Source organism: Zingiber officinale, chromosome 4B, assembly GCF_018446385.1.
Source record: "Zingiber officinale cultivar Zhangliang chromosome 4B, Zo_v1.1, whole genome shotgun sequence".
NCBI classification, from domain to species: Eukaryota; Viridiplantae; Streptophyta; class Magnoliopsida; order Zingiberales; family Zingiberaceae; genus Zingiber; species Zingiber officinale.
Genome location: NC_055993.1, coordinates 18,714,218 through 18,738,547, shown reverse-complemented (window position 1 = coordinate 18,738,547; position 24,330 = coordinate 18,714,218). Strand labels below are relative to the sequence as shown.

General features: G+C 33.5%; 1 protein-coding gene across 1 annotated transcript; it reads right to left on the bottom strand.

The window, feature by feature from the left end:
- Positions 1 to 3,512: 3,512 nt before the first annotated feature.
- On the bottom strand, positions 3,513 to 24,045 carry LOC121974815 (OVARIAN TUMOR DOMAIN-containing deubiquitinating enzyme 12-like). The gene is made up of 11 exons (XM_042526066.1): positions 23,825 to 24,045; positions 18,047 to 18,355; positions 17,738 to 17,907; positions 17,507 to 17,580; positions 16,525 to 16,579; positions 4,977 to 5,051; positions 4,789 to 4,862; positions 4,620 to 4,668; positions 4,106 to 4,190; positions 3,968 to 4,024; positions 3,513 to 3,752 (listed from the first exon to the last, which is right to left on the bottom strand). Exons 1-11 carry the CDS (start codon positions 23,832 to 23,834, stop codon positions 3,697 to 3,699), a joined length of 1,014 nt encoding a protein of 337 aa, XP_042382000.1. The 5' UTR covers positions 23,835 to 24,045; the 3' UTR covers positions 3,513 to 3,696.
- Between the last annotated feature and the right edge of the window lie 285 nt (positions 24,046 to 24,330).

The following is a 24,330-nucleotide window of genomic DNA, read 5'->3' as shown; positions in this document are numbered from 1 at the left end:
ACATGAATTTAGATTACGATATTTTGCTTGAGGACAAGCAAATGTTTAAGTCTAGGGATGCGATGTGCATAGATTATATACACTTTATGCATGTTTTGACGCACATTCATGTACTTTATTTGTGCTTGATCTATGCACTTTTACACTTCTTATTATATTTTCAGTATAATTACTCTTCTTTATCAGTGATATGCTCTTTGTATATTTTTTTATTGATAGGACGCGCTTTTGGAGCAAAAATAACGTTGATAGATGACTTGGAGAGCAAATGAAGAAAAAGGGCCCAGCCGTGTGGAATCCACACGGCCGTGCCACATACCCACAGGAGGAGAAGGCTATGATAATGAGAACCCACATGGCCATGCCACAAAGCAGAGCAAGCAACCACACGACCATGTGAAATCCACACGGCCATGTCAATTTCTAGAGCCGAAACAGCACACGGTCGTGCCACAAGACTAGAGCCAAGGCAAGCTCCAGCCATGTAGATTCCACACAGTCGTGCCAGACCCGTGCCCAACTCTATTTTAGGGGAGTTCTTACCCTTTTTCAAAGGAGGAAGGTTCTGGAGATCCAACTTGGGCGAGATATGGACTTCTTAAGCACTTTCTTGGACAATCCGAAGCCAAATTCAGCTTCTCCATCACTCCAAAAGCTCGGATTGGACCCGAAGACCACTCTTCATATAGGATAAGCCTTCTTCCATTTATCTTCTCGAGTTTTTGGGTGATTTTGGCTTAAACCTTTATGTATTTGGATTCTCTCCTCCTAGTTATGGAGTAGATCTCTTATTCTACGATTAAGGGAGTAATTGTGATTTGAATTGATGTAAAACTCATGAATTTACCAATTTCCTATCTAAATGACATTGTTATGTCTTGTATCTACTTGATCTTATGTGTGTGTAATGTTCTTGAACTTAATTTCAATGTTTGCTTAAATGTTTGTGTAGAATTACTAATTTCGTAGAGGAAATACTCTAGATCATATGACCGAGGGGCTATAGTAACAAGAGTATTTCATTTCTGAACATCTGGGACATTGCCTTGAAAGGAAAAAAAATTCTCCACAAGAAAGTAGAGAATTGGACGTAATTGTTATTTCTATCTCTATGTTATTGAGTGTTAGTGTATTTTTGTTTTGTATGACCGAGAGGTCCTAGTAACAGGGGTATCTCGTTATCGGACTTCATAGGAATCACTTCGATTTAGTAGCATAGGATATAGATTAAGATAGCATTTCAGCTTGACCTCCTCAGGGAAGAGCTGGTAATGAATCTAACTTCCTATAAGTGCATAAGAATAGAGGATGAGTGATAGGTGATCCATGATATATTGATTAGCATCACAATGAAACTGAACCCCTATAACACTTCCCAAACCAAGTTCCTCAATACTCTTTCTCTTTCTCTCTTTCTCCTACTTACTTCCCTTTATATTTGTGTTTGTAATCTTAAATCTTTCAATAGTTTAGCTAGTTCGCTGTGCTTAGATTCTAGTACTTATATCTAGTCCATATAGGATCGATCTTTTTATTACTTGACGACACCCGTATACTTGCGGGTTCATATCATTGCCATCGAATGAATTGTGGAAAATGATTTTTGACAAGTTTCCTGTAAATTATATAAACAAAAAATGGTAAGAAAAGGTTGTTTGAACTGTCCAAATAGCTATTACACGTTGTAGCAGCTAACTGTCCAAGTAACTGCTACACGTTGTAGCAGCTAAGGTTTGTATATTGTAGCATAAATTCTAATAATATATTCAAATGAAAGAAAATTATAACTTAAATTGAAACGACTTACCATCAAATCAATTGTAAGAAATTGAAACAACTTAAATTGGCAAGTTTCCTACAAATTATATAACTAACAAATTAAATTTTATCAAAAAAGATTATTAATATTTTAAAATTGTACATTGTAAGCTTAAAAAGCTCTTTTTTGTCTCCTCTTTACTCTCAAAGGACTTGTGTATATCGTACTTAAAATGATTAACTTGTGTAGATTCTTTTATCCAAGTGCCACCCGGCTGACGCTCAATAAAGACAACATATATTTTTTCCTATATTAAATAGATCATTTAGAATCACTTATAAACAATATATTAGGATTAGAGAGAATTAAAACTTAAAATGAAATGACTTACCATTGGTTATGAAATGTGAGAAATGATGTTTGGCAAGTTTTCTGCAAATTTTAAAACTAAAAACTTTAAAAATTATCAAAAAAAGATTATACTTCATTGTAAAAAAAGATTTTTTGGACTGACCAAGTAGCTAATACAATGTGTAGCAGCTATTTAGACAGTTAGCTATAACAACATGTAGTATCTATCTATCCAAGTAGCTGCTGCACACTGTAGCAGCTAGGGCTTGTATGTTGTGGTAGCTAACTGTCCAAGAAGCTACTGCACGTTATAGTAGCTAACTGCTCAAGTAGCTGCTATGCGTTGTAGCTGCTACACGTTGTAGCTGCTACATGGATAATTAGTTGCTACACGTTGTAGCTGCTACATGGATAATTAGTTGCTACACATTAAAGCAGCTAACTATCCAAGTAGCTGCTACATGTTGTAGTAGTTTATTGTCCAAGTAACTACTATAATGTGTAGCAGCTAGATGTCCAAGTATCTGCTACACGTTATAGCAACTAGGCTTTGTATGTTGTAGCATAAATCCTAATAAAAAATATTGTACATCACTAAAAAATAAACAATGGAGTGGAAAGGCTTACGATCGAGAATGAAGAGGGTTGATAAGCAACGTGTAGCATCAGCTTTGTTTGCGATAGTGATTTAGGGAGCTTCCAACAAGCTCAAGAACAAACATGCAGTTGTAAGTTGTGCTTAGATTGCCCCTCCTTTGCTTTGCTTGCCAACAAGAGCGAGAGCGACGGAAGACAGCGGCAAAGGAAGGTGCGGGAGTGAGATTTGGGAAAGCTGAGAGATTAAAAACCGAAAATGGAGAGGGGTGCTAAGTAACATGTAGCGTCGACTTTGTTTACAGTGATAATTTGGGGAACTTCCAGCCAACTCGAGAACAAGCATATAACTATAAGTTGTGCTTAGCTTGTCTCTTCTTTACTTTACTTATCGACAGGAGTGACAGTGACAAAAGACTGGCTAAGAAAGGAGCAAGAGTTAGAAAAGTCGAGAGATTAAAAACAGAATCACAAATTTTGAATAGAGGACGGGGAGAGAGCCACATAAGTGCATCACTCACCGTCGCATATATTAGGGTGCATGGTAAATTGGTTGGAATGGTCCATCTGATTTGATATGGTGAGTTTAAAAATATATTTATAATATAACATTTTGAATGGAATACTTTTTGATATATTAGGGAAACAAATTATTTTAATTTTTATCCATTAATTGATTAACAGTCCAGTGAGACTGAATGAAGCTGGCCCGAGTGCATTAGAAATAGCAGCAGCGAGCGTGAGACAGCTCAACACAGTTTTCTGAACCATTAATATTACGAACACAAAAAAATTTATGAGAAACGGATTTATAATTATGATGAGCTGCACAAGAATGAAGTTATTTACCTTTTTTATCGTTTTACTTTTCTTTACAAATGATGCAATGAAAATTGTGTACAGTATGGACAAGCAGTGATGTATACATGCCTACAATGCTTCCTTCTTCCTCGTATCGCTGGCCATCATGCAACCCGAACACGATAGAGATCTCAAATACCATAGCGCCACCACCTTTTCTTCTTCTTACATTCCATGGCAGGAAACTCTGCTTATCAAATACATAAAACATAGAAAACATATCAAGCCATATTGAAAAGCAATACATAAGATGCATAGCCACACCAGAGCAAATCAGATGATTGAATGGCTTGGGAGATGCATGAATTCATTTTCACTCCTCCCAAAATGAGAAGACACTACTCCACTAACAAATGTGCTATCAACTACAACAAATGCTCAAGAACATAATAGATGACCAACCTCCTTCTGGATAGATTGAGTTGTAGTGCACTTCGGCCCAAAAGCTCAAACATATAACTGCGAATAAATATGACTGTTGAGATCGATGGCCGTAGTTAAGAGGGGGGGAAAAAGGCATTGGTCAGCAAGCAGTCTTACCCCGTTTAGATTTCTCAACACTAGGAAGTATCTCAATGTAGCAGGTGTCCTTGAAGGAAGTCAGAATGAATATTTTAACACCATACTGCACCAGATAATGAAATTTCTTGCTGTGAGATGTGACAGGAAGAAACAAGGAGAAAATGACGGGAAAAACTTCCTAAAGACCAAGAAGTAAACTTTTGCCTTGGAATGCATATGTCATGTATAATCTAAAATAGTACACTCTTGCCTTACATTCCTTAAACTATAGTTCTGACTTTAATATTCATTGCTTTACATTTTATAAGTTCTAACAAAAATAATTATTGCAAGGATGCCTCATTAGAGTATTGCAAAGTTTCCGAAATCAGATTCATCCTGATATCTCAGAAACCTCAAGATTTGAGAATACAAATTCAAGTGGCCAAATTGTCTGTTCAGTGTGATGTAATAAAATTCTTATATGGATTCATTATTTTCTGCAAGAAGTGCAACGTGCCTACATTTCATGACAAAAGAGTAATAGACATACTGAATCAGCAGCTGCTTGTAACGTCACATGGTCTCCCCATTCTCCACTTCTGTTCATCCACATCAAAAAGAAAAAACATTAAACAAAACATAAATGTTGTAGCTAGTAGCTACCATACAGCAGCATTCATCGTGCATATATGAAATGTAGTTCAAAAAAGAAAATGTACTTGCACATCTTCCTAAGGTATTCATCAAATGGCATGGGTACATAACCCTCATACACCTCACGATGAGACTTCAGCTGCGTTCCACAAAAGAAGTATCAAATCCATTGACAAAGCAAAAAAAAAAGATCATAAGTGGAAGATAAAATGAGAAACTTAATCAACCACTGTATTGGATGTATTGACCAAACCTGATCAACAACTTGATCTCTCACAAACTTATGGTGCTCAGGTGTACGATAAAATTGATCAGATAGTGCCCGAAACTGGAAAGACGATAAAAGGAAGATCATCAATTCTCTAAATAATAGGGGACTCTTTCAGCTTTCACTGTCAAAAGCATTGCAACATTTTGAAGGATAAATTTGTACAAACAATAAGCAAACAAACAGACTCAAGAGATATCCTTTATTCTTCAAAACAGAGAGATGCCAAAAACTGTGGCAAAACCCAAGAACTGAAAATACATGTTCTGATGCATTATACAAATATGAAAACCTCTTTCGAAACTCTAGTATCCAGGGACGAAGTATGCTTACCTAGAGAGAGTTGTTATTGGAAATTAAAATTGAACTTTTAGAAATTAGATCTTTTTGGAAGTTGACTTCTTGGAGCTACATATTTTTTGGGAACTATATCTTGTTGGAAATCCAAATTGACTTCTTGGAATTACATTAGGATTTACCTTTTTACTCTTTTCATAGTCTCATGTTTCAATGGTTGACTACCTCACTAGGTGTTTTCCAATGTAATCAAATAAGGGTCTACATAGTTCCTTTGAGTTGTATATATAAGGGAATGTTCTCTAAGCATTGGTATCCTAAGTAATCAAGTTCTCAAAGACATTCCTCTTTCTCTTGTTTTTATTTTTGAAATGATTATTTTCTTATTTGGTTGTCTTCCTTTAATGTTTTTTTATGCTCTATATTCTGGTAATGATATTTTTACAAGGTATCAGTCATGGGTTTTGGTATATTTGTAACAAGGTCCCTTAGTGGAGGATTCAACCAGTGCCTCAGAAATGGATTCAAGTGGGTGTGTTCATGGTCGTCTCAAGGGTCCTTGAGGCCCTAGGCAAAAAAATAAATAAACAAGGACTTTAATATTTTTAAAAAAAATCATCCTTTTTCATTCGAACTTGGGACCGACGGGTTTAAAATTATTTTTTAAAAAAGTAAAATAATTAAAATGTTAATTTTTTAAAATATATATATATATATTAAATTTAGTTTTCTAGATTTTTTTATATGCAAAATTATTAATTAATTTTTTCTATTCAAGTTTTAATAATAAATAATTTTTAAATGATAAAATTACTAAATTATTTAATCTTTCTTGAGACATTATTGAACGTAAATAAAACTTTATTAATTTTAATTTTAAAAAAAAATTACACTAATAATAATATTCTATACGCTATCCATACATTGGGAAAAGAAATTTAATTTTTTTACAAGGGTAAATATTTCAAGTGTTGTTTTTTATTCTAGATTTATTATTTCTTTTAAAACTTTTAATTCTAAAAATAAATCTACATCATATCAGATAACATATCATATGTTAAAAAGTTTTCAAGATTTAAATATTTTATTTTAAAAATACATTATCAAGCAATTTTAACTTTTCTATGTCATATAAAAAATTAAAAATATTATATTTTTAATTGTTCAAACATACTTTGAAGTGAAAAAATAACATGATAAATAATATAATTAAAGTAATTAATTTTAAAAGATTTTCAAATGAAAGTTTTACCTTATTTATTTTATTCTCATCAAATCGTTTGTTTCTTCTAATTACAGTTTTTTCACAAAATTTTGGTTTTATATTTATTTCATTTGCAATCTCTTTGACAAAAATCACAGTAGATATAAATTAATTTTCTCTATAATCATTAAAAAAAGAAACAAGACCTTTTAACTGATGAGGAAGGAGAAACGTACGTAATCACTGATGAGGAAGGAAAATAGCGCGGAACACTAATGAGAGAGAGAAAAGTTACGTGATCACCAATAGCTAGGGTTTTGAGAGATATTGAAAAGGAAAATTAAATCGGTTTTTGTTGCCTAATTTCAAAATAAGGTGGAAAGAAAAATTAACAATAATAATAAATAAATCAATTAAGCAACGAATTATAGCATGACATTTATTAAGGGATAAGTAAAAGGTGTTTAATTGAGAATTGGCACACACAAAAATACAAAGCAAGACATTTATTAATGTGGACATGTTTTTAACGTCATTAATTTATATTCGATGGCAAAATTTAAATTGATGGCTCAAATGTTAAAACTAATGGACTCTAATTTTATTGGGGCCCTAGGCATAGAAGGCCTACGCCTTAAGTCGAGCCTAGGTGTGTTAGTGGACTTGGTATGAAGTTATTGACTTAGTCCAACTACAAAGTGTGGAGGACTTTCATGGAATCTTATCTTGTTGGTGAAGATTAATGAGATTTTGTTAATGGAGGAATCACTAATGCTTTTATAAATATACTAGTAAATGCTAATGCTTTCAAGAAATGAAAATAGCCAAATGGAAAGGTTGAATTCATTTTAAAGAGAATGGTCTACCATGGCTTGTTAGACAATATTATGTGGTGGAAATCAACTCAACGAAATTTGGCAAACTCTTATAAGGTTATTTAACAAAAAAAAAAAAAATTAAGCTCGGCTACAAATTTAACTACACAAGGTGATCTTTCTATATCAAAGTATTCTTTAAGGATCAAGAACATATGTTTATAAATTTTTCGAAGCAATTTATGAAGCTCGTATAAGGCAAATATAATTAAAAGCTTTAAGTCAACATATATCCACTTCATTGCTTAATAAATGGATGCACTCAACATATCTTCTGTCCGGTTTTACATTTTTTTTTGCTGTTTTTCTATTTTTGCTGGTTCGTGTGTGTTCAGTGCCTTGTTGCTGCTGTCCAGTTTTGCTTTTTTTTTCTGTTTTTCTTTTTGTTTTTTCCTATTTTTCTATTGTTGTACAGTGGTACAGTCTAAATATGATGCAACTTGCAAATACATTGTCTACCTTCGCATTTCCATTGATCATGATATCAAGTTTGCTAAGGAACATAATCCATTTTCTTTTTACTTAGTTTGTCATACTCATATATGACCAAAATTTGTTCAATATTCAAATCATTCTTTTTGTTCTTTTTGCATTTTGGTTTTTTATAATAGTAGATGTGATAATAAACTAAACGAGATCACAGAAAGAGCATCTGTTGATAAGCGAGAGGTATGAAAATTTTGTCTATTTTACTTAGTTATTACTTGCTCATACTGGAAAGTAATGTTTCTTTGTTTTCACATTGTCTAGGCTTTGCAACTGAAAATTTTCTCTATGTAGAAATTGATTTACTAATCCATCCTGTCTAGTTTACCATTTATAATGGAAAGTAATGTTTCTTTATTTTCACTTATAGAAGCATATTTTGCGAGCTAAAGATTTTTCAATCAGAAGCATAATTTGTTGGTTCGTGTTTAGTGTTCTTGCTGCAGTCCGATTTTTCTTTTTTTTTGTCCTGTTTTTCCTATTTTTTTCTTTTTCCTTTTTTTCTTTTTGTTTTTGTCATGTTTTTTATTGCTGGTGGCCTGGTACAGTATTTTTCTATTGCTGGTACAGTGTTAATTTTATTTTGTTTTTAATTTTTCAGACTATTTTCTTATTCAATTATCATGGAAGGTAGTAGTGATACTCCAACATATATATCAAAAGATCTGGCATGGAATTATTTTCAAAGAGTTAATTCGAATAAAAAAAATTATTTGATTTATAACTTTTGTCAAAAAGTTATAAAAAAGGATATCTATCGTGCAAAACAACATCTTGTTGGGGGGTTTCGAATTACCACGACTTGTAAAAAATGTCCGCCTCATGTACGTGAAGAAATAAAAAATTTCATGGAGAAAAGGCAGAGAAAAGTAATATTTCTAAACTTGCGATATTGGACTTTGAGGATGTAGACCCTCTTGGTGATGATATTGATATGAATGATATTGGAGCTAAAGTTGTGCCACCTATAAGTACAAGTACAAATTCTAAATCAGTGAATATGCAAAAAAAAATCAAGACAAATAGGTCCAATGGATACGTATTTTGCTCCTAATGTGCAAAAAAATATTGAAAGTAGAAAGGGTAGAGAGGCGAACTACGATAAATGAAGCATACAAGAAAGAATTGAGAGAAAAAACTTGTATGGCTATAACTGAGTGGATGTATGATGCAGCAATTCCTTTTAATGTCGTTAAATATTTAAGCTTTAAAAGGATATTAGACTTGGTTGGCCAATATGGTGTAGGTCTAAAAGGACCTAGTTATCATGAGGTGCGGGTTCCTTTTCTAAAAAATACTGTTGATAGTGTGACCAATGATTACATTAAGTCGTGTGAAACAGAATGGGCCAAGTATGGTTGTAATTTGATGGCAGATGGGTGGACAGACAAAAGATAGAAGACATTGATTAATTTTTTAGTGAATTCTCCTAAAGGTTCAGTTTTTATCGAATCGGTTGATGCTTCTGATTATGCAAAGATTGGAGAGAAAATATTTCAGTTGCTTAATCAATTTGTCGAGCGTGTAGGAGAAGCAAATGTTGTTCAAGTTGTTACGGATAGTGCAAGTAACAATGTGCTTGCTGGTAAAAATCTATTTAATTCTTTCTTATCAATATGTTTTTTTCTTATTTATGTTAAACTTATCTAGTTTTCTAACTTCTTTTGTAGGAAAATTATTAGAAGCAAAAAGGTCACACCTATATTGGACTCCTTGTGTTGATGTCGACTTGATCTTAGAAGATATTGCGAAATTTCCTAATTTTAAAACAACATTGAAGAAGGCAATGAGTATGAATGTTTACATTTATGTTTGCCCAGGCATGGTAAATATGTTGAGGCAATTCACAAGACAAAAAGAGCTTCGTCAGACGGGTGTCACAAGATTTGCTACTACTTTTCTCACTCTTGAAAGGATGCACCTACAGAAGCAAAATTTAAGGAAAATGTTCATTTCAAAGGATTGGACAGAGAATAAATGGGCAAAAGAATCGGCGAGCAAGAAGGTAGCTAAAATCATCATGACACTTAGATTTTGGAACAGTGTTGTGCATATTTTAAAGATATATGGCCCTTTAGTCTGTGTTCTGAGACTGGTTGATGGTGAAAAAAAATCTGCAATGGGTTATATTTAGGAGGCTATGGATAGGGCAAAAGAAATAATTATGAAGGCCTTTAAGGAGAAAGAAGAGAAATACAAAGAGTGTTTGAGACCATTGATAAGAGATGGGAATGCTAACTTCATCGGCCTCTGCATGCTGCAAGACATTATTTGAATCCAGAATTTTTTTATTCATACACAGATTCAAATATCTGTGGAGAAGTGGTGAATGGTTTGTTTGAAACTATGGAGAGATTGGTTTCAAGTGCTACTGAGCAAAGATAAAATCACTACCCAGCTCTCTATATATCGAAAGGCAGAAGGACTATTTGGGAGGAATATGACAATTAGACATAGAAGAGCATTATCACCAGCAGAATGGTGGGAATGCTACGGAGCAAATACCCTAGAATTGCAAAAGTTTGCTATTAAAGTGCTTAGTCTCACTTTGTAGTGCTTCCGGCTGTGAGTGCAATTGGAGTGTATTTGAACAGGTATGTAATAAATATAAATGTATAATACTATTATTATGTCACCTTTATAAGTAGAAAATATTCTTTGCTATTTTATTATACTTATTGTGATTTTTGACATTTTGTAGATTCACAGCAAAAAAAAAGAATAGGCTACCTCAACAGCGTTTAAATGATTTGGTATTTGTGAAATACAGTCGTGCCTTAAAACTTCGATATGATGCACGTGATAAGATTGACCCCATCTCTTTAACAGATATTGATGACAGTAATGAATGGTTAATGGGTAGAATAGATGGAGAAAGTGATAATGAAGAAAATGAGTTGGTTTTTGAAGGTGATGACTTGACATGGGATGTCATTGTTAGGGCTAATGGAGTTGAAGAGTCTGAATATTGTACTAGAGAAAAACATTGCATCCATGGCCTCTAGTTCACATGCTAGGCCTAAACAAATAGAGAAGGGAAATACATCTTCCTCTATGAGACACTCATCTCTAAGACTTAGAGATGAAGAAGAAGAAGAAGAAGAAGAAGAATAAATTAAATTTGAAGAAGATGAAGATAAAGAAGAAGAAGAAGAAGAAGAATACAATGAGGAAGATCTTGATCTTGATGATTAATTTGACTTATTACGCTTGTTTTGATGAACTTTGTTAGTTTAGATTAGAAAGTTTGAAACTTTTACTAATTTTATCATGGTATTGTTTTGCTTGTCATATTATGTGGTTTATGGCTAGTGGTTTGATATTTGTGTGTATGGAATATTAATAGTTATCACATATTATATGAGTATGTCAGTAGTTTAGTAATCAACCTCATGTTCAAGATGCGCGCGTCTCAGGCATGCCTCGCGCCTCTAACAACACTGCTAGAGATCAATCAAAAAATTTCAACTTTCATGAATACAATGGTTGTGATGCCATTATAACAATGGATAATACAATGTCAATGTCATTGTAACAGTGGATAATTCAGTTCATCGTGTGATGAAGATACTCTTATCATCAACCAAAAGCAAGAAAATCTTATTACAATTACTAGTGTATTTCATGTTCGAGGAATAAAAAAAAAGTTTCAATGCAAACGCTGTAAATGCTGGAATTTTTTTTTTCTTTTTGGCCCATAAAATGTGAAGTTTCTTTGGAACATCAAGGAGCTCAAGATAGATGTCATTCATACTAGTAAGAGAGTTAGATTTATTTGTTTTATCTTCTTCTAGTTCATATATTAAGAAGACAAATAGCAAAAAAAGTGCACATACATTGCATGCTAGGTTGGGACATCTTAGCATGGAAAATTTAAAAACTATGCTGAAACTAAATCTAATAAAAGAGTTGTCAAGCTTAACTAAATTTTGTGAAGGAGGAGTGTGTGAAGGATGTCAATTTGAAAAGGTTCGTCGATTTCCTTTTGACAAATCAACTTTATGGTGTCAAGCCCCATCGGAACTTAGAGCTTATTCATGATGATTTAATGGGACCAACTACAACTCCTTTTATGGATATCTATAAATATTTTTTATTGTTGACTATAATAGATTCACAGGGATATATTTTTTGAAGCATATGTTAGAAGTTTTCAGCAGACTTGTGGAATTCAAAGAAATGATTGAGAGAGAGCTTATTCCAGAATTAAGCAACTAAGAACTGAAGGAATGAACAATTTTTATCTTTGTGTCATCGACATGACATTAAAAGAGGACTAATTTGCGCTGAGCTACCACAACAAAATAGTGTAACAAAACAAAAGATTATTTACTTGAGCTGGTTATATGCTAAGAATCTTCAAAAGTTTTATAGGCTCGAGGTATGGAATATGCATCATATGTAATTAATAGAGAAGAAAAATCACCTATTCTTGATGATGATGGTTCAATCCCATACCATTATCAAGCCAACTCATTATAGAGAAGAAAAATTCATTAGCACCTATTCTTGTTCCTTTTTGCAAGTCCAATTAATGATGAAGAACCTTTGCATTTGATGAAGCAAAAGAAAATAAAGAATGAGAGCTTGCTATAGAAGCTGAAATAAATACTCATAAGAAAAATCAAACTTGAAGCCTTATTCCTAAGCCCCAAAATGTACAACCTATTTCTTGCAAATGGGTGTACAAAATCAAAAAGAAAAGTTGATGAGAACATATATATATATATATATATATATAAAGCAAGGTTGGTTGCTTGATGGTTTTTTACTCAAGAAAAATGGATGACATTATGAAGACACTTTTAGCCCTATGGTTGAGATGATTTTAGTAAGTATGGTGATAGCTTTGGAAGCCTTTTATTATTGGAAACTACGGCAACTTGATGTGAAAAAATGTCATCTTGTATGAAGAGCTTGAAAAAGATATCTACATGAAGCAAGACTTGCATCTTGATTATATTTGCAAAAGTAAAAAAGCACTTTATGAGTTCAAGCAAGCTCCACACACATGTTATGGAAAAATTTCATAATACTTAAAATTTTATAGCTAGTTTATTTGTTAAAAAACAAGAAAATTTGCATATAATTATTCTCATATATGTAGATGACATGATAATAACGGGAAATGATAAAGTGAAAGTTAAACAACTTTAAGATGAGCTTGCTATAAGATAAGACATAAGAAATTAGGGGAGTTGCATCATTTTCTTAGTTTAGAAGTGATGAATATGGACAATGGAATTTTTACACACAACAAGGCTATTCCAAAAAGTAAGTTGAGCGATTTAGATTCAATCAAAGCAAAAGATACTATATTTTGATGCAAATGTAAAGTCAAGGTGTGAAAAAGGATTATTTTTGCCAAATCTTAAACCTTATCATTGGAAGTCTTTTATATTTGACTATAACAAGGTTAGATATTTCCTTTTCAACTAGATATGCTCAATAGACTTACGCAATCTCCTCAAGAGCCTCACTTTTACACTACAAAGAAGATTTTGAAATATATAAACTCAACTTCAAACTTTGGCTTATTCTTTTAAAAATAATGCCAATAGTTCCTTTGGTTTCACAGATATTGAGACTTTGTTGGAAATTTGGATGATCAAAATGTACGTGGAGAATTGGATGTGAAAATTTGGATGATAGAAGATGTACATTAGGTGATACAAGTGTCTTTTAGGGTAGCAAGAAACAAAATTTAGTGTCTTTATTAACTAATGTGGTAGAGTACTAAGTTATTGCACTTGCTACCCAAGAATGTGCTGAAGAGCTACATATTCCTATATATAAATCAATTGCAATTTTTAGAGACAACCAGAGTTTTATGAAGATTGCAAACTAGACATACAAGAACTGAATATATTGAGCTTGAGCATTACTTTATTTTAAGAAAAAGTTCTTGGTGGCACCATGGTCTAAAATTTCATACCGTGCTAAGCGAAACAGTCAAAATGTGTCATTTGGTAAATCACTAAAACTCGATATCACTCAACGCCAAGGTTCAAAATCTCAAGCTATGCCATAATTTTGTTCTTTGGCCATGAAGATATTGTTCCAGTATCATGCTAACACTCGTGTCGATGATAGATTGAAAGTTGAAGGAGAAAAGAGATAAAGCAAAGAAAAGAGACATTGCGAGTAATATCGAGTTTCGATAATTTACCAAAATAATATGTTTCGATCCTTTCACTTGGCATGGTGCCAGATTTAAAACTATGCCCAGCACAAACAATATCTCATCTTTTTCCTTCTTCAACCATTGTCACTGACTTCTTTTGAAGACAATCATCAACTTCAGTCTAGTTGTCACCTCTTTTAAATATAAATCTCATGCTACATCATCAAACTTCTCAACCATTGTACTACACTGCATTTGTGTCATCTTCATCTAAAGTTTTCTTTCTCTATTTAGGAACTTTATAAATATCTGGCTATTTCAATCATAACATTATAATACAAGCTAGCCCAACCCATCCAAAACAAGATTAACATAGATAATACCCAAAAGTGACACGACACAACGCAAATATATAAATGAGTTGACACAAAATTGAACCGTTTATGAAGATACTTCATTTTAAAAAATCTTAAGAATGTTTATGTATTATAACTAAGTTCTCTAGAATTTGGTTAATCATGTATTATAACTTTTTTGTATTTATTTTCATGTTATCTCATATAGTTTTTATTGGCACAAATGGCATGATTGGATACCCAATTAACAAAACACAAAACAAATTGGCACCCTTTTCATGTGACAAGTTGGACATATATATATATATATATATATATGCTCTAACTCAAGGGAGAAAGTGTTAGGAATAATAGGCAACATTTTTATTAATAAAATATGGCATGGTTATAAATAATAGGCTATATTTTTTAATAACTGTTTAAACCTAAAGACTGTATACATGGTTGTTGTTTAGTTTCTCCCTCTCAAGTGAATTGATGTAGAAAATGAAATAGATGAATCTTACAAAATCATGCAGAAAATATAGGTTGTCTTCATCTCAGACTTAAATCAGTTAGAACCTTCAATGCCAACCACAAAAACTCATTTCATTTATCTAGTAAGAAATTTTGTGGGTAGAATCTCTGCCTTATAGCAAGCATTGAGAACCATTATTAGTTATATTTAATTTTGAAAAAAAGGACAATAAGGATCAAAGATACTGATTTTAGCCAAGTTAGTTACACCTAGGGAAACACTGTAGTTAATGGCTTACAAAATTATTTAATATGATATTGAAAATAAAAAAAAGTACACGATCAATGGAGGGTAAGTACTCTAGTTCCCTTATATAAGAATAAGAAAGGCGTACAAAATTATGCAAACTATCATGGTATTAAACTAATGAGTCATACCATTAAACTTTGGGAAAAAGTAATAGAAAAAAGATAAGGAAAGAGACCACGGCGACCAAAAAATCAATTTGGGTTTATGCCTGAAAGGTTGACAATAGAAGTTATACATCTTCTTAGACAACTAATTGAAAAAAATCGGGAGTAAAAACAAAATCTACACATGGTATTTATTGACTTAGAAAAAACTTATGATAGAGTCCTAAAAAAAATTATATGGAGAATTCTAACAAAAAAAAAAAAAAATGTTAGCGTAACATATATTGAACTAATTAAGAATATGTATAAGGACGCAACGTCCAGAGTAAAGATTTTAGGCGGAGTAACTGAAGTATTTCAATAAAGATAGGGTTATATCAAGGATCAGCTCTAAGTCCCTATCTTTTTATACTAATTATGGACGAACTCATTACACACATTCAAGACATAATACCGTGGTACATGTTGTTTGCAGATGATATTGTTTTGGTAGATGAAACACGTGAAGGAGTAAATACTAAACTAGAATCTTGGCAGGAAACACTAGAAGGAAAAGGTTTTAGGCTTAATCGAATAAAGACAGAATATATAGAATTTAAGTTTAGCGATATTAGAGTTAATGAGATAATTGTTACGATAGGAGATGATGAGTTGTGCGAAACTGAGAGCTTTAAATATTTAGGATTATTTTTGCAAAACGATGAAGGGATTGAGAGAGATGTTTTATATAGAATACAAGCAGGATGGTTGAAATAGAGGAGAACGTCAGGTGTTTTATGTGACCGTAAAGTACCTCTAAAACTAACTTAAAGGAAAGGTCTACAAAACGACAGTTAGACTTGTTATATTATATAGAGCTGAATGTTGGACTATGACTCAAGCACATGAGCAGAAGATGAAAGTTGCAGAGATGAGGATATTAAGGTGGATGTGTGGATATAGAACAAAAAAAATGAGAACATTAAAGAGAAAAAGTCGAAGTTGCATCTATTGAGGGAAAACTCTGAGAGACACGTTTAAGATGGTACGGACATGAACTTAGACCACCAATAAATGCTCTAGTTAGGCGATGTGAAACTATGACAAACACACATCAAACAAGGAAGAGGGACCAAAAAAGATTTGGTTAGCAACAATAAGACAATATAAAATTTATTTAAGTATAGATGATAATATAGTAGGAGATAGAACTCAATGGCTAAAAGGGATCCATATACCTGACCCCACCTAGTGGGATAAGGCTTAGTTATTGGTGTAGTTACACCTAAATTATACAATAAAAAGTTCAAAAGAATGAAAGAAAGGCATTCGTATAACTAACCTGACAGTTTCCATCACCTTGAACCTTTAGCTCAACGAAATCATACAACTTTAACCTGGAGTGTTAAAAACATTTACTATCATAAATCTACAGAAGAATGTTTCACGTACAATATGGAACAACATTCAAGAATCTCGTTTGTGACAATCCAAGTATTTGAAATCACATGAATCAGGTACTGAATGATTAGATCTGGTAGAAGTAACATATTTAAGATTTTTACAAAAAATGCCATTCCAAATTACAAAAAATAATATCCAAATAGTTGTCATTAGAATAAGCATTTGATGATAGTAATAATAACGCCAATATTTTCCATTTTGTAACCAACGTGGTGCTGTGTAACATTTACCAGATAAATTTCCTGATTGAAATTCTCTCAACACGTGGACAATTGGTACAACCTATTTGATAACAGACCTGATTAAGTTATTTCTATACAAAATGGTAGACCGTAGACATCATATACAATAGTTGATATAGTGATTTGATTACGAACATTTTCCCAGTGTTGATGCTCTAGATTTCTAGGCATCAGAAAGTTCTCAACTGACAAGGAAGCAAGATGCTCAAATCCTATATTCCATTTTATACCTGCCTTTCAACTGTTCCAGAAATAAAATTTGAACTAATCAGTCAAAAGTTCATTAATCATTATCATATGCTTTTCTACAGAGAAATCCATCAAACTAAACGTGATAGTTGGCCCCACTTTGTAAGTATCTAAAACAAAGAAAGCATGTCAACTAGCCAACAGAGTATTTCTCTTTTGGCATTCTCAATTTACATAATATGGGTCATCTAAGAGATGGATAGTCAAATCCACAAAACATTTCATGTAAGCCATCTGATAGTTTGAAAGAAACAAAGAGCCTTAATGGAACATTTTTCTATTAAGGTGTTTGTTGACTACATGGTAAAGGTTACTTGAATGAAACAAGTTCACGAGGCAATGAATGGCATATATCCATTAGCTCTATACCGGTCAAGAAGCCTTTGATGATCTGAAATTTCTTCATCAACTGAAGGAATATCTCCATTAATTTTTGGAATGTGCTGCATATAAGACAGGTAGAGAAATCATACATCCAACATCCTCCAATGTGATGAGATATATTAGTGCCACGACACAAGATGTTCAAATTTTGCTGTTGAATCTGGCAGAAATCAGCCACAAATAAAGCAGATTAAACTACAAATGAACTGAACTTACAGGTACAGGAGTCATGTGATTCAGTCTCCTGCATACTTCACCATCTAGAGCAGAGAAGTCATCTGCAAATTCTATCTCGACCGGTCCTTCACAACTCAAATTTCCATCAGACATTGGCAGTGACGTAGAGGCCTCCATATTTCCTAAATCTCTGTTAAGAGAAACACTCCCTGTGCAATGTTATATAGTGTATAACCATTAATTTAATAAAATAATAACAAAATTACAATAGAAAAATACCAAATAAGTAGTAGGAGACAACTAAGTGGAACTGGGAACTAGGTAAGGCCTTCCTAGAGAGTATTATACCTGAATTACTCTCTCTAGGGGAAGACAAAGCCAACCAATTTTGACTGAGCACAGATGATTGCAACTGCTCTTTAGTTGTATGTAAAGATCCAGATGCTTCCACAATAGCAACTCGTGAAAGTTCTTCCTGAAGAGCACGGGCAATTACTTCATCATTTTCAACAGAATCACATTCTTCCTGCAAACCAACTTCATTGGTACATTGTGCAACACAATCTTTCACACCGTTTTGATGAGTGGTCACAAAATATGTGGAGTTCAACAATGGATCATTAAGGAGATGGAGACCCCACCGAAGAATATCAGGATCTTGTTCATATAATAATCAACTTCAGTTAATAATCAATAAGTAGAGCTGTGTATCAGATTATTGTAGCTTTGCAAGAATTTAAATAGATATGACATGCATTATAAAAGCTTCAACATGCATATATAACAATGAAATTTCCGTGCAAGATTTATTTCATCCAAGAGCACTTTCAAATTTACAACTTGTATAACAGCATACACAAATGCAAACTTTGCTCACATAGAAAATCAAAATCATGGTTTAAAATTTCAAGCCGTATCAGAGTTTCAGTTTATGACTGGAATGATACGGTTTCGATATTGTATCGTATTGTGCTAATACAGTTCCGGTACTTTTTAAAATATAAAATATATTAATTAAAAAATATTATTATAATATTTGATTATTATAAATACTTACTATTAGGTTAAATTAATATTTTAAAAATTAAAATTGAGTAAAAATTAATTTAGATAACTAAAATCTAGACATAATGATTAGGATCATGTAAGTTTAAATTAAATTGAATTTATTTTAATTAATTTAAGAAGCGAAAAAAAATTCTTGTGTATTTAAAGAGGAAAGACGACGACAACAACGAAACCTTATCCCACTAGATGGGGTCGACTATATGGATCTTTCTATGTCATTGGGTTCTACCCCCTCTTATATCATCATTTATATTTAAATAAATTTTATCCTTTAAAAAAAATCTTATTGAAAAAAATAATAATAAAAATCATGTGTATAAGGATGAAAGGAATAAAGTTAAATAAAATATGGGGAGGAAGGAAAAAAATTAAGAGGGAAAGGAATTGACTATTAAAATAATTTAAAAAGTTAACAGCTGAAAAAATAAGGAAAATTTTTTAAAATTAAAAAAACTCAACGGCCTAAAAAAATAAAAAAATAAATTGGAAAAAAAAGGCCTCATGTGGTCGTGTGGTGTCGGTTGAGGAACGATAAGTTTCATCTGTGTCGCTCGGTACGACACAAGATTTTAAACCATGATCAAAACTTATATTGTTTCAAGCACTATGCAAATCATACGAGAGAACAACATACAAAACTAATATATTTGACAATTTTTAAGTATCTCATTCTCCTCCCTCTCTATCTCACCGAAGGGGGAAACCTACAGATGACATCTTATGAACAATGAAAATGTATAGCAAAAGCCTTTTACCTTTCACATCAACCGAAATAGTATTCACATGTGGAATTTAGTTAACATAAACTTTAAACTATTTTTACAAGAAACAAGGACAAATAGCAACAACAAAAACAACTTAAGATGCAAAATGGTACTTGAATGACAAATCCCCATAACAATCTAAAGACAAGTGGTATATTTATTTTGTTCATGTTCATTCTGATTCAAACTAACATTTGTACAACTGTTTGTGCCAAGGAAAAATCTTTGTACACATAGGCCAAGGTCGTGTTCAGTCACCATTCGATGTGAGACACAACAAGGATTTTATTGCATGTTTGGCATGTAAACTACAATGAATTCATTGCCTCTTAAGCGTGAGATTCAATGTTGCACAATTACCCATTCTACCCAAAACCAAGTGTGCATTCTTTTGGTTATGGTTGAAGCAATACAAGTAGGAGACCCATACAAATTAGGCATATAGGTGTGAGACCTAATCCCTTAGTAGTTAAGTGCAAAAGGTGTGCAATGCATCCTTTTGGCTCAGCAAGCAAACATCCTATCCTCTATACAGGTCATCTTGAGTCAGACTAAAGTTTGGATGTTGGTTAGGTGGGTCTACGCTTCCATTGGAAGTCTTTTGTTGCATCTCTTTTCGGATACTTCGCAAGTCTCTATCCTCCATTTTGTATTTTTCATCTAAGAACCCGCACAAAGTCTTTTAGTAATAGTCACAATATACGTATTATATAGTTTGCCGTTCAATCGATATGCTTCTTGTATAGAAAATCTCTCTTTTTCCATGTAATATGCCCTCCTGTTGTTTAAGGGTCATCTTCAAATGTATTGGGGGCATCTATTGGATCCCAATATGGTACACTTTTATGAAGAAAAATAGCATTTTTCACTACCACTACTTGAAGGCAATTTTAGAGAAATTCTCATGTTTCTCACGTAAGAGTGGGTCTTCAATCGCCCTAATCATAAAATATCATCTTTAAAATTGTTGATTGAATTTCTCTTAGTTAATGAGATTGGTCCAACAAATTTAGTTTGAATAATAGTTCATTGACAAGTCAGCGGCATGACCTAGTGGGGCATCAATATGGCGAGGTAGATCTCGTACCCTTTAAATTCTCAGATGATAAAGATACCCCTTCTAGTAGTATCCCCATTAACTTAATATTGTTGAACACCAACTCAGTATCCCTTCTGGTAGTATCATCACTAACTTAATATTATTGATCACTAACTTAATAATGTCAGCTGTTGAATCACCTTTATATATATTAGCACACTCTTTCAAGTTGATTTATCTCTCCGAATAAGAGAATTTAAGGACAAGACAAGTGAACCCTCTCTCTTTAAAGATGATATTACACCGCCTAGGCGTTTACGATTTATTAATACAACAACCTATTGTGGGCCAGTGACGTAGCTAGGAGGGGTTCATAGCGATTCGCTTTTATTGTATCCGTTGTTCATTGTGCTCAACTACAAAGGGGTTAATACACAGCAGAAAATACAAATAACAAACACAAAAGAGAACAAGCACAACACACAACATTTTTACATGATTCGAAACCCCCAACTCTTACTCCACGGCCTACCGTCCTATTGTCGAGTGCTCAAGCTCGACTATCGAGTACCTAAGGTCGTGGCCTATTGTCGAGTGCCTGAGCCAACTACCAAGTACATGAGGTTGCGGCCTTCCCAAATGGCAGAGATCGTAGCCAACTACTGAGTGCCCGAGCCCGACTCCCCAGTTCCCCACGCCCCCTGAGCAGCTCTAGTCCGAGTACTGACTCCCAAGTCACATGCACGCGTCCGAGCAGCTCGAGTCAGAGTGGGTTCCCGAGTACTGACTCTCAAGTCACCTGCACACGCCCAAGCAACTCGAGTTTGATTCCCAAGTACCAACTCTAGAGTCATGCGCCCGAGTCAGAGTCAAAGTCGTTTCTCGAGTACCAACTCATGAATTAATCGACTAATAACTCTATTTCAATGTCGTTAAGGCTGAATTCTCACTTTGTTAAGAATCTGATCAACCTTAACCTATCGAGCTTCACCATTATCAAACATCTTGTCCTCCTTGACCTGTTTGGACTTCCGATCTCATGCCTAGCATCCAATCAATGACGACTTCACTGTTGCCAAACATCCGGTCCTCCTTGACCTATTTAGATTTCTCTTCTCATGTCTAATATCCGGTCCTCATGACCTATTAAGACTTTACCACACATACCAATTGTATGATCCTCCATAATCCAATTGAGCTTCACTCTCCTCATGTCATAGTGTTTGTCCTCCATGACCCACTTAGACTTCTCCACTTGTCAACTCTCCGTTAGGCTTCTCCACTTGCCAATTCTTTGTTAAACTTCCGACTATCAAGTGTTTATGACCCACTTGGACTTCTCCATTTGTCAACTCCTCGTTGGGCTTAGACTTCTCCATTTGTCAACTCCTCGTTGGGCTTCCAACAACCAAGTGTCTGGTCAATTGTGACCCACTTGAACTTCTTACTCAACATAGAAACTCAACCAATCTCGATCAACCCTAACCCGAGGTCAATTGCATCCACAACCTCTCTCTACAACAATCTCCCTTTTTACTTACATCTCACTCAACCATCAAATATATTATTCAAATATCGAAATCCAACTCGAGTTAACTCGAATTTGGTCAACCTTGACCAGAGATCGATTGCACCAACACATAGTTTGTAGGATCGTGATTCTACGCAAGATCGATTTATTATCAGAATCAGATCGGTCAAAATCAGATCATAGGATTCTACGACCCTACTCAAAATCCTTACAATTTAATTTAATATTTGATAAGATAATCAAATTGATCAATGAAAACTAAATCAGTTTGATAGTTAATTAAAATTCTCTTTAAAAATAAATTAAATCAAATTAATAAAAATAATATTAATGATATTAATCAATAATATATATAATAAATAAATATAATTTATTTATAATTTTTAAAATTTAACATAAATTTATATATATTTTAATGGGATAATTTAATTAGGGTTTGAGGAAGTCTATTTAAATTATCTTATTTATGTTAGGAATTGATTGAATTAATTAACTAAGGTTTTAATTAAAATTCTAAACTTTTTAATCATCAATGCTTCCTTTTTAACTCACTGTGAACATCACTGTGCCCTTTTTTTTATTCATTGTGTCGATGCTTCCGCTGCTTCCTCACCCACACGCTCATTGTTAAATTGAATTTCTTAAACTGCTATCTTTATCGTCATTACTCACGCATCCCTATCACCGCCACTACCAGTTATTGGACATCGCCTTCCCATCACAAGTAGTCAGAGAACGGCCTCCATCAACTGTCAGAGACAGTTCCTAAGAAACTAGCAAAGCCCAAGTTCGTGCGTCCTCCTCCACAAGCCACCAACGCCGCCTCCTTTACTGACGCTGTCCGTGGTTCCACCGACGAGGACGCTATCCTTGGTTTCATCAACACTTATGAATTAAAGTAGGAGTATTTTAAATTTCAAATTCTCACAAGTTTTCGGCCTTAATCCTATTTTAAAAAAAAATGATTAACCAGGCTGTGTAATATCGAACCTAGGGTGACCAACCCAGCCCCACAGAAGTTTCCCACCCTCTTAGAGAGAGAGAGAGAGAGAGAGGAACTTAAAAAAAATCACAAATTTTACGGAGAAAAATAGAGCAAAGTTCCTTCTTTTAATAGATGAAAGGACATAAGTTTTAGGATGTGTCTCTTTAAGAAACATTTCTTTTAATTTAATTAACTAGCTTTCGATTAATTAATTTTAATGGGTGCATGGATCTACTTGCATCACTGGACCTTACTAGTGTATGAATGATTTAATTGGACTAACCGTTCATAACTCAAACAATCTAAGATATTAATTTTTTATTCACTTGAAAATTAATTTACATAGACTAGTTGTGAAATAGTTAGCCATATCACTATTCGATTAATCGGTTATAGAAACCAATTTTATTGCATCAAAACTGAAAATCCCTAATTAAACCTAATATGACGTTCCAGGAAAAGGAAAAAAAAAAAGAGTTTTTCCTCTCACCTAATATGTTCTACAAATCGCGAATAAACATAAGAAACAATAAATCCGCTTCGACTCAAGCATTGAGAATGGAACTGTAATTAACAAAACTCTGAAAACAATCGGTACGAATTAGTTTGCAACACGAACAAAATAAACCCCATTACGGTCGATCACTCAAACCGCAGCCCGATCCTAGCGTCTAAATTTATCAAATACACACACAAAAAATTCAACCGAAACAAGATCAAGAAGGGGAAGCAATGGTACCTGTTTTCATTCCGTCAGGACGAGTTCCAGAACGAAGTGACTCTACTTCACGATCGCCCTACGAAACATCCATCCACCGAGATATAGAGAGAGAGAGAGAGGAGCATACTTGCTATCGAAGAAAAGCTATCTGTCCTGACACCAAAGGCGGCAAACCTGACGAAGAACGATCCAAAAGAAGAGTCAGATTTTTGTTTATTTCCGAGAGAAGGGTCCCAAGAAGGAGCCGACTTCGAGACGCCACGCCACATTATTGAGGGTCGCACGAAGATGGATAAGAACGGCCAATCAGAGGCGGAGAAGAGGAGGTGACTGGTGAGTGTTTTTCGTGTGATTTTTTTATGATTATTTTGGCTGCAATGAGTAGAACTGTAAATAAATAAAATATTGTAGGACTTGTCATTAGTAAACAAATAAAATATTTATAAGCAAATATTCATATAAATAAATTTAAATAACTAATTAAATTAAATGAATAAATTTTAACATATATATACTCAATTTAT

What these genes read in the sequence shown, in the direction of transcription:
- LOC121974815 (XM_042526066.1), bottom strand. An exon ending in CCCTAGAGAGAGTAATTCAG is followed by an intron (nt 17,908 to 18,046) that starts GTATAATACTCT and finishes AACATTGCACAG; the next exon opens with GGAGTGTTTCTCTTAACAGA. An exon ending in TGTTGAGAAATCTAAACGGG is followed by an intron (nt 4,025 to 4,105) that starts GTAAGACTGCTT and finishes ATTTATTCGCAG; the next exon opens with TTATATGTTTGAGCTTTTGG.